This window comes from Malus sylvestris, chromosome 1, assembly GCF_916048215.2.
Source record: "Malus sylvestris chromosome 1, drMalSylv7.2, whole genome shotgun sequence".
In the NCBI taxonomy this organism is placed as follows: domain Eukaryota; kingdom Viridiplantae; phylum Streptophyta; class Magnoliopsida; order Rosales; family Rosaceae; genus Malus; species Malus sylvestris.
Window position 1 is genome coordinate 12,879,887 of NC_062260.1, and position 13,792 is coordinate 12,893,678.

A 13,792-nucleotide genomic window follows, 5' to 3' on the forward strand; every position below is an offset into this window, starting at 1 on the left:
ATACATTTTGACACATATTTTGTGGGGTCCAATAATTAATGTATTGAAATGATTCAACCGTCTGTCTTTTATGTCTACCTCAAATATCACGTCTACCATAAATCACCCAAATTCGAAATCATATGACTATTTCATTAAAATTAACGTTTCTCTATATAACTGTACTCGTCTATTTTCTTCACTCAAATGAATGTCTTATTGATTTTGGATTTATGTATTTTTTTGCAGAAATAATCTATAAATGATGTACTAAAATATAGTTGACTCAGATCATTAAAATAGATTACGAAGTAAATCCTACAAAATATGAGTTTAGGATTTGAGCCTAACTTGTTTGAATTAGGTTTTCGTTAGAGATTATGGTTTTAGTTTATTATAAATATGATGTTTGTTATCACTTGAGAACAAATTGGTCAATATGTAGTCTTAAGAGTTTTGTAGCCGTTTGACATTCTTGTTTTCTTAATAATATTCGTAGTTTATTTGTTCGTCTGTTTGATACTTTGATTTTCAACTGAATTATGTATCAAAAGTTGTGTCTAGGATCTTAACCCTTCAATAAATATTAGGACGTATAAGAATCTCACATCTTAGGGTGTTCCACCTTCTGCAGCCAACTGGTTCTAGATTGTTCAATTTCCCCCACCTTTAGTTTAGCGTTTATCATTTTCATTTCTTCTGGTGGGGTTGGCTGGTTTCTGAGATGTTCCTTTCCTTGTATCTCATAGCCAAAATTAAAAAGAAAGCAAAATGATTTGCCGGTCCACCAACAAATCACGTTTTTCATGCAAAATATATATCTTCTGCATTATATATGGGTCACATCCTTCTAGCTGTAACCCACAATTTGTACGTTTGGATCGATCAAATTCCATTTAAAGTCGCCTTAATTTGACAAGCAAAGTATTACCTGCATATATATATATATATATATATGTCTACGTATATGTTTATGAAACCAGTGATTCTTCATCCGCAACTGAATATATTGCCCGACAGTTTAAACACACAGAAGGCTTTTAAAGCTTTGAAATATTCCAAACCACAACAATCAAGGAACAAGTGTAACTTTTGAAAGCTTTGTTCCATTTGTATATGTATCTGTTGCACCATTTTTTTCTAATTTTAGACGCATATTTTTTGGAGGGCACACTTCGTAATTATTTCAACGATTTGAACTGTCAATCATTTAGGTATTCTCTAAAAAATCATGTCTACTAAAAACACCAAAATCTGAAATCATATGACCATTAGATTAAGTGTTTAGTTATTTTTGTAGAACGTTATTCGTTATCTTGTTTGCTACAAATGAATGTTGTGGTAGACAATTTCCGCCATATTCAGCCTCACGAAAAAGTACTTACAAAACAATCAACTCATTTGATCAAAGACCTAAGCCTGCCCTGCTCACGAGAAGTGAAGGTTAGGCCAATGAACATTTGATGCCTAAGTTAGTTTATCTGAATAGAGTGAGTGTTTAGGGTTTTCCCAAAATTTGATGGAGATAAAGGTATTTATAAGAGGTGGTGGCCAACCTAGGTGTTAGAGTTCTACCCTACACATGGTGGCATTTTATTTGCCAAGGTGTGTCATCCATTGGAGAAATGAGGTAAGAATATTCACAATATATTAATTAGGAGATAACATATTAGGAAAATGGTGGAAATATCCTAATTGATTGAAATATGGATTACTTACTTGATAGAGTTGATCCTCAAATGAGAATGTATTAAAGATAGGATTTAGTAATTAATCATATGCATTTGACTTTTCCTTGCCACGAGTGTCGTAGTCAGTTGTTTGAACTTTCAAGGATACTGAGATGTGCGTGTGAGTATTTGAGAAGTCTGCCCATTTAATAAGGGCAATTTTATCTTTCTTGAGTAAAAAAAATCTAATTGTCGCCTTTTGGATTTTTGAGATTATTTTTTGTTTCAAAATGTTTTAGTTGTTTTGAATTTGTCTAATTTTTTACAAAAATAGCCAGCTCAAATAGTTGGAATATAATTCGAAGTTATTTCACAAAAATCATATGTCAAAAGTTGAAAAAAAGATAGTGTCACCCATACGTCGTATATATATTATATCTTTTTTATTTCAAAAGAAGAAAATCATCGTTGATGATGGATAAGATCAATCTCAATCTTATTCTTCTCACTCTCTGTGGCGAATGAGGTGACACCTGATCCATAAGGGTTTCGACGGCTCAGCTCCACATATCTATCCTTTTTTATATCTGTCATTAGTTAGTATCAGATTATGCAAAAGGCAACAACTTGGAGCCCTAATCCCTTATTTTAAAGGGAACCGGATCCCCTATTGAGCTTACGATCTAGATCTTTGAAATTTGATCCAACGACTACAAACAAGAAATCTCTTTAAAAATTATAATAATCAAAACCGTTTGATCAAATTTCAACGACCCGTGTAATCCGGTTCCATTTTAAAAAACCCTTTTGTGTTGCTTTTTATTTGTTTAATCTGGAAAAGTAGTGGTAGATCATACAAAGGATAACACTTGTTGCTTAGGAAGTTAATTGGCATAGTTGACAGGCAAAAGTTTAGTTATCCTTTTAATTAATATGTTATTAACATTTGCCTACACACTTTGTGTGTATAAATACATTTTTTTTGAGAAAATGAGAAGGAGAGAGGGAGAGAGGGAGAGAGAAAGAACGTGGGGGATGTGAGAGGTTTTTGTTTTTGGTTTTTTTTTTTTGTTTTTTTTTATTTTAAATATTAGAGATATTTTAATATTACCTGTTGATGAGTCTTTAATAAAAAACAGTAAAAATTGGATCTATGAAATTACATTAGTGCCCATTATTTTTTTGTGTGATAGAAGACTAAGTTGTCTTTTCATCATTTTTTTATTGACAAAAAAGATTTCATTAATTAATAAAGATTAGCTCATATTTGGTTGAATTGATGTGGAACATGACAGTTACAAGTTGAAAACTAGATTTATTTTTGGATTAAGAACTGTTTAAAGGTTTTGAATGCTTCAATCAAAACCAACCAAAGGAATAATTAAGTTCAAATACAAACAATTAGAGAATGACAACTTAAAATACGGTTCATCAGAGCTGGAGGATTACATCAAAATCTCAACTTTGCGTATTGTAACCGTTAGATTTAAAAATAGTAATATAAAAATTAAGATTTAACGGTTAAAATATTTAAAATGCTCAATATTTTGGAGCATCTAAGAATTTTTGTCCTGACGTTATATTATGCTGGCTACTTAAAGAAGTTGAGATTCCACTATAAAACCAATAGGTAATATAAGGAGTAGCCTCATTACTTATAAGCACAATTAAAGTTTCTCATTACATATGTGATATTTATACTTACAATACGCTCTCTCACATGTGACGAATTTCAAACCAAGTACGTGAACAACACAAATTGGGTGGCGTAGAGCGTGGTCGTTAGGCTATACGCGAGGGGCAACTTGTTCAAAACCATGAAGAAAGTTAAAGTTCCACTATTAAATCAATTCACAGCATGGAAAGTAGTCAATTTACTCACAAGAAAATCCATCATTTTTTTCGATGTGGTATTTATACTCTTAACACCGCTGTTGTCAAATTAATTAGCATTTCAAGAATAAGAAAAAGAGAGGAACATGTGAGTGGATAATTCAGAACAATTCCTCAGAGACACATATTTTGGTTACACCTGTCATCTCATGTGTGGCAGCAATGTTCTTGTCTTTCGTTTTGGTGATATTTGGAGGAGAGTTCATTAAGGCGGTACACAATTTTGGTTGTTTTAGCGCATTATTAATACATTTAAAGTATCATGACAAGCATTTAGAAGTGGACAGAGAATTATTAAGAGAAAAACGTGAGTGGAGTGTGAGGGTCTAGTGAATAGAATAGTGGACACAGTTAAAAAAAACAATAATTAAGGATTTAAGGTTAGTTGAATTGATAAGATTAGATCCAACAAACTATTTCATATAGTTTAAAGTCGGTCCATTAAATGAATTTTCATTTTGAGTGAATTACAAGAATTATAGGAAACATTTTATTTTTTTTATATTCTAGTCATGTTAGAGAAGTGAGATTTGAACTCCGATATTTGAAGGGGTGTACTATTCACACACATCTTTTTACTTCTCACACATCCCTTGATAATTTCTGTTCGTTGATCTTCTTTAATTCATCCGATCCGACGGCTGAAAACCAAAAAAGTGTGAGAGAAGTAAAAAAAGGTCTGTGGATATCACACCCCATATTTAAATACAAAGGAGAATGCTCTTAAAAAACCGAGCAATGTTTTGGACAGTTGAAAGTGAACTGTGATGTGCTTGGTTTGCTGCAACTTGCAAGGGTGGAGTAGGCTGTGTGGCCCAGAATCATGAGGGGATGGTGGAGGGCGTGGCTTGTCGGCGAGTTTAATTTTAGCCATGGAGGCAGAGGTAGTGCGCGAGGCCATAGTTGTTTGTATAGAAGAAGGTTTTCAAAATGTGATCGTGAAATCCGATTCAAGTAATTTGATCTTAATGCTAAGGGGTGAAAGAATGGTTGAGACAAAGCATATGCTTTCAGCTTTTCGTAAACGCTCATATTATTTGTTTCATAAAAAAAATCTATGAAAGCTCATATTATTTGTTTCGTAAACGCTCATATATCGTTTATGAAAGCTCATATTATTTGTTTCATAAAAAAAATCTAAAGAACACAGGTTTTCGTAAAAGAATGAAGAAAAAAAACTTTTGGTTTTGGTGACTAGAACATTTTTGTAATATGTTGAACTGTTGTCCAGTTCCAAAATTCAATCTCAACATTTATAAGTTCATCAAATATAAGACACGATATAAAGTTCATTTTGATAAATCAGTCGTATTTTAACTCTCACATATTTGAGATATAAAAACACATTTCAAACAAAATTAGGGTTTGTCCAGGCCATGGAATCACACCACCCATCTATATAGCCAATCTAGCAATTACATAGGTATATTATATGGCATATCTAGCAATTGCATGCACCTGATTCGAAAGAAGGGATATTTCCAATTCATTCTTGGGAAGTATTCTATCTTTGATTGATCAATACGTGGTATTCTGAATCCTAATTACTAATGAAATCAAAATAATTTCTGAATTGATCAGAGTTTACTATCCATTCATTCATGGGAACTTTAACGAAAAGCTCTCAGTATTGTTTATTTTAACAAAAAACCATATTTTTACACTAAAAAGTCAATCATGATACTATTCACTTTACCTTTATCGTTAAAATTCAAAATTTTCAATCAATTTTCATTAGTTTTCCTTTTATTTTTATCCTATAAATTATTTGAACAAACCGTCGGACCAACAGAAAAACTTCTTTAACAACCTTCCCAAAAAATTGCAACAAAAATAATAAAATCCTCCAAAAGTTTTGAAGAGAATCCAAGAACGCAAATATGCAGTTCTTAATTAACCAAAATTTTCTGATTTTATTTTGGCCAAAAAACCGGATTTTTGATTTGATCCCTTTTCCCCTAACCAAATTTCGCCACGCGTCCAAGACAGCGTGTCAAAATATCCAACTAAGCGCGGTCAACTTCCTAACAGAAGCGCGCGCGTGTTCCAACGCGACCCCAACTGCCGTACGAGGTTTCGCTGTTAAAATATGAGTAAGATTCTCTCTCATATTCCCTTCTTTTCTCTTACATATTATTTTTTGTCTTATTATCTTTATAAAAAAATATTAATATAGTTTAACCGTAACCGTTTAAATAAAAAATAAAAAAAATAAAAATATTAACATAATCTAATCGTAACCGTTCAAATAAAAAAAAAAAATTATATATATTAACGTAATTTAATCGTAATCATTTAAATAAAAATAAAAAATAAAAAAATTACCATAATTTAATCGTTCAAATAAAAAAAAGAAAGATTAAAAGTGGAGTGAATCCTCCTTTAAAATAAGCTCCGTGCTTCTTTCTTCGTCGACCTCTGAAATCGAAATCGAAATCGCCAATCCCGACAAAGCTCTCACCTACAAAGACAAAAACGGCGGCGGAATGCGTGTCCGACCGTAGTTGTCACTCCAAGGACAGATTTTTCGGGGGAACTGATATTTATGTGCATCCCTCCATAAACGCCCACCAAAGATATGAGCTTTCAGCTTCAGATTTTTTTTTTCGTTTCTGGGATTTTTAGATTAGAGTAGATTAGATTTTGGGAATTGAAAAAAAAATCGAACCGTTTTTGCTTTTCAGATTTTAATTTTCTGGGTTTTTTGAAAGGCCCATGTCTTTAGATCCGAATTCAACGTTGGATTCCGTTTGCTTCACATTTCTCTCTCTAAACCTCTCCCAAAAGATTTACAAATTCAGATTCAAACTCAAGGATTAGCCCGAAAACAAATACTGGGTTTTGAGTATCTCGGTTTAGAAAGTCGTATTTCGGATTCGGGTTTTGGGATTTCGGGTATTTTGTGTTTCGGGATGGGTGCTAGTTTATCGGGTGGCGTTTCGGATGGGGAGGGTTTAGTGCAGCCAAGGCTTGGGGATATACCGGAGAGCTGTGCGGCATTGATTTTGATGCAGATGGACCCGCCGGAGATTTGTAAGTTGGCCCGGTTGAACAGGGCGTTTCGGGGTGCTTCCTTGGCCGATTTCATCTGGGAATCCAAGTTGCCGCCGAATTATCGGTTTATTGTAGACAGGGTGTTCGATGAAAGTAGTAAGAGGAAGATTTCAGGGAAGAGGGATACCTATGCCAGGCTTTGCAGGTCTAATTCCTTTGATGATGGCACAAAGGTTAGTCTTTTTGTCTTGTTTCTCTCTAAAGAGCTGCATTTTGCAATTTACATGGATTTAATTGAATTTGATTTGGGTTTTTTCTTTTTTTGTGAAGGTGATTTGGCTTGATAAGCACAAGGGTGGTATTTGTTTGTCGATTTCTTCGAAGGCGTTATCGATTACTGGGATAGATGATAGGAGGTATTGGAATTTCATAGCAAATGATGAATCCAGGTGAGTTTTTTAAAATTGCTTATTTGTTCGAATTTGATGAGCCAGGAACGAGCAAGAGCTTCAAAATTGTCATCCTTGCCCGAAATTTGCAAGCTGTCTAGTTGATATGTAATGTTTCAGTAATCCTCAATTTTGTTGTGCGATAAATTCCGAAAGGATGGAAGAATCTGATATGTTGTGTTCTCTTTTCCATTTGTGTAGATTCCAGACAGTTGCCTATCTCCAACAAATCTGGTGGTTTGAAATCAATGGGGAGTTTGAGTTTCAATTTCCGTTAGGGAAATATGGCCTCTTCTTTAGGCTCCACCTTGGCAGATCTTTGAAGAGGCTAGGTCGCCGCGTCTGCAACTCCGAGCATGTTCATGGCTGGGACATAAAACCAGTGAGGTTTGAGCTATCAACTTCTAATGGTCACCGTGCTGTATCCCAATGTTACTTGGACAATCCTGGAAACTGGATCAATTACCATGTGGGAGATTTTGTTGTTGACAATCCTCATGATTTGATCAAGATCAAGTACTCGATGACTCAGATCGATTGCACTCACACTAAAGGCGGTGTCTGCGTGGATTCGGTGTTGATATACCCTAGTAGTGTAGCGAAAGAGCCTTAGCTCATTTTTCGTTGGCAGGCAGAGCTGCAAATTACAATTTGTAGCAAGTGTGCAGCCCCTTGGATGTGAGGCAGCCTTGAGAACAAGAAGAGATTGAAAATTAGTCGTTGCGTTTAGGGGCATATCATGTCGTTTAGAAGTGAAATGTGTATATGTAAATCTTCTGTTTGCAGTGTTGTTTTGCAGAGAATGCTTCATGTACAGTGAGTTGTTACCAGATGTTTTTAATTTGACGAAGAGTTTTCATCTTGTTTTTTGTTCCCTACTATTCAAGACGAAGAAATAAACCTGTAGCTGCCGGGATCTGCCGGGTTTGGGCGTCGTGAGAGGATCTTATTTTGCCAAAATAACAGCACTGAATTGTGCTTGTATGTTCTGGTGAGGGACTTTCAATTTCATGTGATTTAGGCGAGACGAATAAGAAATGAATCACAAAATGTTAGATAAAAGAAATTAGAAAATGAAGCACAAGAGCATAACAAAAGTATGATTTGGACTTTAAAGCCAAATTCTTTGTTTGGTGCTTAAATTTGGATCACTGGACGTAAAAGTAAGTCCTATCGTAATCCAATTCTTTACATTTAGCGTTGCGATATATGTTGAATTATAGAAACAAATTATGAATAAGTAACTCCTATCATAATCGAAAACTATCATAATTAAATTTTCCTTAGGTTTTGTTTATATGGAGAAAAAAAGGCTAGTTTTAGAGGCCATTGAAGACCAAGATGAAACGAAAGATGGTATAGCTTTTCATTGCATGACGGGCAAATTTAAACATCGAATCGATGATTTGTCAAGTTACATACTAAATAATGACAGTGCAAAGGCCATAGCCGTCGCAAGGGAGCATGCTAATGCTGACGTCCGCCATTTGGGGTGGAGGAGAAGGAGACTGTTTTGACCATGACTACAGAGAGAGAGAGAGAGAGAGCGCTATATTTTTGACATTGCTCTGATAGTGTGATGGCTTTTGACTGGTGTGAGAAATGTGGTAGTCAGAGTGGGCTTTATAGCCGACGGCATGACTTTGATATGGAAAGTATTTAGTATGATTACAAGCGATTGAGCCCCCCACATGATGCTGCGGGATCTTAAAACTGTGTTCAACGTACCGGATAGAATAAAGTTTATTTACATCTTTATATTAAGGAACAAAAGATACTTGTTTGTACAATGTATTACATAGCCAAAATTGTGAATTGTTGGGATGGTAATGTTCACGGTAGAACTTATGTAGTTTTATTATCTAATGTCAGAAAGAAGTGCTCTGTAGTGATTAATAAAAAAATATTTAAGAAACAATTCATATGCATAAAAAGGGGGGGGGGGGGAGAAAGAGTAAAATGCTAATCAGAATATAAGAGATCAAAAAGAAGTTGCAAAGCTGTTCTACAACCAAATGACACTGGTTGGAATGAGCCTTTTAAATGGTTGAGAAGTTCGGATGATGGTTATACGATGCCTACATTGAGGGTAACATGAGGAGAATTTTTGGGGTAGTATTGTTCGAAAAATTATCATCAACAATGTACATTCTCCAAGAAATTATATTCCAGGCCTAAAATAATTTTTGGGGCATTATTGCTCGAAAAATTATCATCAACAATGTACATTCTCCAAGAAATTATATTCCATGCCTAAAATAAACAGTTAGCCTTCATGAAGTGAAACCACCTAAATTTAGTATGAACCTGTTTGGACCTAAATTTACACTATCGGCCCGTGCAGTCGAGGCCGTTAGATGAGTAAAGTTCTAGACCGTGGGATGATAAAGTGATTGAGATAATTTTCAATTTTTAGTAGGGTATAATATTGTGATTTTTATCATAATATTATCTCTTAATATATATTGGATTATCTGAGCCTAATATTGGCTACATCCAACGGGTTGTTTAAAGATAAATGACGAAACAAATCATATTTCCAACAGAGATATAGTTCAAATGGTTTGCATGGATAATCATGGCATTCAAAGGAAACATTTTGATGGTCTCCATGTGGAAGGCAATTGATGAGTCATGATCATCAAATGGCCTGCACTTTTGGAATTTTGGGGTTTTTATTTCAACCGTTGATGACTTCCACGTGTGCTCCCTTGGTTGGCTATGCATGCATATCTTTGGCATATTTCAAGTCAGAGTTCTTATCAGCACAAAAGATATATGTTATTAATTATTATTAATTAGCACGAGGTAATGTCGTGCTTATAATTGATATTTGTGCTGGTAAGTGATAAAGCATAACAATCTTTTGTTTTGCAAGAGATTGTTATGAAGGAGGAAGCTTTGATGTTAGCAGCAGCTTTACAACACATGCCAAGCAGATATCCAACCCTATAAATACAGGGCTCAGTGCACATTCAAGGACCTTTAATTCAACACAAAACTGCTATGTGCAAATTCTCTCAACAACCTTGAGACTTTTTCATTTTCTTTTTTTCGCCGACACACCTTCAATTTGGATAAACAGCACTGTGAAGGCAATTGGTGATATCTTCAGTCGGCATAGATAGCACTGTCACCGTAGAACCAGCCGGTCTCACAGCATCTTCAATCGGCATAAATAGCACTGCGTCGAGGGTGACTGGTTATCTATCCAAGTCTCGGTTGAAAAGGATTTCCGAATCCTTATTAGTCGAGGTTATCTCATTAGCCTTCTCGGTGAAATGAGGTGTTACAAGTTATTACATTCGGCACATTGAAAGCCGAATTTGATATTGAACTTTGTTTATACCATATTTAGGGTCTCGTATTTAGATTTTGTACAAATACTCGAGGGACTTAAATGTAATTATGTGATAAAGGAATGGGCAAATATGTAATAAGTGAGGAGTCCTTATTCTATAAAAGGACCCCTTACCCTCACAATTAGGGGAGGCCAACTCTTAGGCCTAAAGCCCCCCTCACCCTCTCACATCTCCTTTCACATTATAGAGGTTTCTCTCCCTCATAATCCTCTCATAAATACATAAGCAGTGTGGACGTAGCCCAATCCTTGGGGTGAATCACGATACATCTTGTGTTATTTACATTACTTATAGATTCACGGTTGGATTTACGTTGTACCAAGATCTCTGGTTTTGTGCATCAACATTTGGCGCCGTCTGTGGGAATCGATACGAAAGGTTGTGTCGGTTCTCTTTCATTTTTTTTTACCTCCACCATGAATCTGCAAAATCACAAAAAATCAAGAACACCACTCTCTTTCTCTAAAAATCCTGAGATACCCAGAAAAGCCCATATCTCTGTTTTGAAGAAAAAAAAAAACAACAGTGACAAATGCAACATCCAAATTGCAATTACCGAATCAAAAGCAACATCCGACACCTGTGCTCTTCCCTCCCTCTCTTTCCTTGTAATCTCTCGACACCAAGGAAACCTAGCTCCCTCTCTCACACTTCCTCTCTCTCCCTACCATCATTTGTCAGTTATAATAACTATTTTCATGACAGAGGAGGGGGAGAGGAGATTCTGTTTAGAAAGTTTGAAACGATGGCGAGCTCGAAGACTCTGTTCGCTCTTGGAGGCCAAACCCTGCTCCTTGCCTCGTCGACCTTCGCAGATGACGTCGTTGTGCTCACGACGGCGCCATTGTCGAGGTTAACACCCTCGAGCAAGCCAAGCTTGCCGAAGACGCCAGCGCTTGCTCTGTCCTCTTCGTCCCGAACTGCAACTTCCGAACTGCAAGACCCCCGGCGGTCATATTGATTACGTGGAGGACGGCGAGCAGGAGGGTTTCAATTCGTACCCAGATGGGTTTATGCGCATGAATTACATGAAGAACAAAGCGACGCCATCTGTGGTGCATCAGCATAAACCCGTGAGCCCCGAAATCATGTTTCAATTGGGGGAATCTTCTTCTTTGAATTCGTAACCTAAATCCCGATTAGATTCAGATAAGCAAAATCACATATTTCGTAGATCGAGCGAGAAAATTCTCACTTGGACCGGGGGCAGTAATTATCTTTCCTCTTTGCTCTGCTACTGGTTCTCGCACACTGAGGAAAGAACAGGGCAGAGGCATTGATGGTGTTGGTGCAGTCTAAGTGGGGGTTAGAGAGCTTGCACAAGGACTTGGCTGCTGTGGTCCAAGCGGGTCGGATCTACTAGGGCTGGACCATCACCCCTATTCTTCACGATGCCACTACCGTTCTCTGAGCCAGAGGAGGAAGATTCAGCCTTCAATAAGCATTTTTGGATCTGGGTTTTCGTTCCCCTGAGGGAATCTCCAAGAACCCTAATTGTCAATGACTTCCAACTCGGTGGTGAAGAAGGCGAAGAAGGTCTGCCTCTTATACGACGCCGAGACTAAAAGCCCTTACCGAGAATGTCGCGGCCCAATCCGACTCCGTCGAGCTCCGTAGCATTACTTAGAAGAAATTTGATGATGGATTCCCCAACATTTTCAGACCCAATGCTCGTGGAATTCGAGGGCAACATGTGGCATTTCTCACCTCGTTTAGCTCCCCGTTGCGTATGGAGGATGATGGAGATGTCGCCATCGCTTTCACGTTTGCCAGGGTCTTGTCAAACATTCCAATTTCGATGGGAGGGCCTACTAGTTTAGTTATCTATGATATCCATGCCTTGCAGGAGTGGTTTTACGTTGGTGATAATATCTTACTGTGCTTTGAAAACGAGATCCTTTTGCTCAAAAATAGGCTTCAACAGCTTCCTGATTTCGACAATATATCCATTGCTTTTCCTGATAATGGTGCGTGGAAACGATTTCATAAGTAGCTACATCATTTCCTTATGGTGTCGTCTTGCTTTTACAAACAAGGAGTGCATAAGCTGGCTGCTTTCCAAAGTGGAAAGGAACAGCGTCACCAAGTGGAAGCCATCCCTGCCAGCTCAACCACCAAGCAAAGAAAAAGAAAGGCCCATCACTCTACAAAGCAAAAACAAAAGTAAAGCAGAAAAGGAAAAGAGAAAATAAGAAAAGGGGCAAAATTATAAGGTTCCTATTATTACAATTCCTTTTGTCTACCAGGTGAAGAGACAGAGAGAGTGTGACGGAAAGCAGAAAGCAAAAACAAGGAATAAACACCCCACCAGAATGATGTGATTTACTTTTCTTGTTTCTGAATGGTGTAAATTATTTTTTTATCTTTCGGAGACATCTGTATAAACCCCATCAGAAGGTAAAAAAAAAAAAACGGTAAAGCCCAAAATAAATAGGCTGGAATGTTGTGTGGAGAGTAAAGGCCCATAAACCTAAAATAATACTAACTAGGTCATCAAAAGTATGCCCAGTACTCCACAATTATTCGGCAACCCGTCGCTATTACCACCAACTAGGTGATTAAAAGTACGCCCAGTACCCCACAATTATTCGGCAACCTGCCGCTATTACCACCAACCAAGTGATCAAAAGTACGCCCAATACTCCACAATTATTCGGCAACCCGCCGCTATTACCACCAACCGAGTGATGAAATGTATAACCCGTACTCTAATATCATTTGGCAACTAGCCATTCATGCCACTAACCAGGTGATGAAATGTGCAACCCATACTCTAAAATCATTTGGCAACTAGCCATTCATGACACCAACCAGGTGATGAAATGTACAACCCGTACTCTCCTTCATGCCACCAACCAGGTGATCAAAAGTACGCCCAGTACTCCAAATTATACATAAGCATTACTTATGTCATTCATACATAAATATTCATGAGCATCATTCATGACAATCATACATAAACATTCATGACCATCATTCATGTCAACAATCATGAGCATCACTCATGGTAACATTCATGAGCATCACTCATGTCAACATCCATGAGCATCACTCATGGCAATCGACATAAATATTCATGAGCATTACTCATGTCAATCAGCTTCAAAAGCTTCATTTACAAGAGCTCTAGCTTTAAAAGCGTCATTTACAGAGCTCTAGCTTCAAAAGCTTCACTTGTAAAGCTTCACTTGTAAAGCTTCACCTACAAAGCTTCAGTGTAGGGTATACAAATACCACCTCCGAACAACCACCACTTCGGCCCATATATGGATTCAATTTGAAGTCTTCAGCCAACAAACTTTATTGACCGAAGACTTAGTGGACTACATTATGTACCATATATTGGGCCTCAACTGGGCCTCATGAAAAATACTTTGAGGACTTAGCCCATTGTTTATGTATTAAGGAGCGAGCCCTTATTCTATAAAAGGGACTTCCTCACTTT

The 13,792-nt window shown here is 36.9% G+C and overlaps 1 protein-coding gene and 1 pseudogene across 2 annotated transcripts; both read left to right on the forward strand.

Annotated features, from left to right (window-relative positions):
- The first annotated feature begins 5,929 nt into the window (after positions 1 to 5,929).
- LOC126619635 (F-box protein PP2-A13) lies at positions 5,930 to 7,847 on the forward strand. Of its 2 annotated transcripts, XM_050288055.1 has the most exons (4): positions 5,930 to 6,769; positions 6,867 to 6,952; positions 7,031 to 7,093; positions 7,187 to 7,847. In XM_050288055.1, exons 1-4 carry the CDS (start codon positions 6,455 to 6,457, stop codon positions 7,596 to 7,598), a joined length of 876 nt encoding a protein of 291 aa, XP_050144012.1. In that variant the 5' UTR covers positions 5,930 to 6,454; the 3' UTR covers positions 7,599 to 7,847. The 2 variants fall into 2 exon arrangements, with proteins under 2 accessions (XP_050144012.1, XP_050144017.1); XM_050288060.1 differs by lacking the exon at positions 7,031 to 7,093 and having other exon boundaries at positions 5,933 to 6,769; positions 6,867 to 6,985.
- Positions 7,848 to 11,403: 3,556 nt separating this feature from the next.
- On the forward strand, positions 11,404 to 12,700 carry LOC126619648 (ribose-phosphate pyrophosphokinase 3, mitochondrial-like; annotated as a pseudogene).
- The last annotated feature ends 1,092 nt before the right edge of the window (positions 12,701 to 13,792 follow it).

What these genes read in the sequence shown, in the direction of transcription:
- LOC126619635 (XM_050288055.1), top strand. Translation starts at nt 6,455, where the DNA reads ATGGGTGCTAGTTTATCGGGTGGCGTTTCGGATGGGGAGGGTTTAGTG. An exon ending in CCTTTGATGATGGCACAAAG is followed by an intron (nt 6,770 to 6,866) that starts GTTAGTCTTTTT and finishes TTTTTTGTGAAG; the next exon opens with GTGATTTGGCTTGATAAGCA. An exon ending in GCAAGCTGTCTAGTTGATAT is followed by an intron (nt 7,094 to 7,186) that starts GTAATGTTTCAG and finishes CCATTTGTGTAG; the next exon opens with ATTCCAGACAGTTGCCTATC.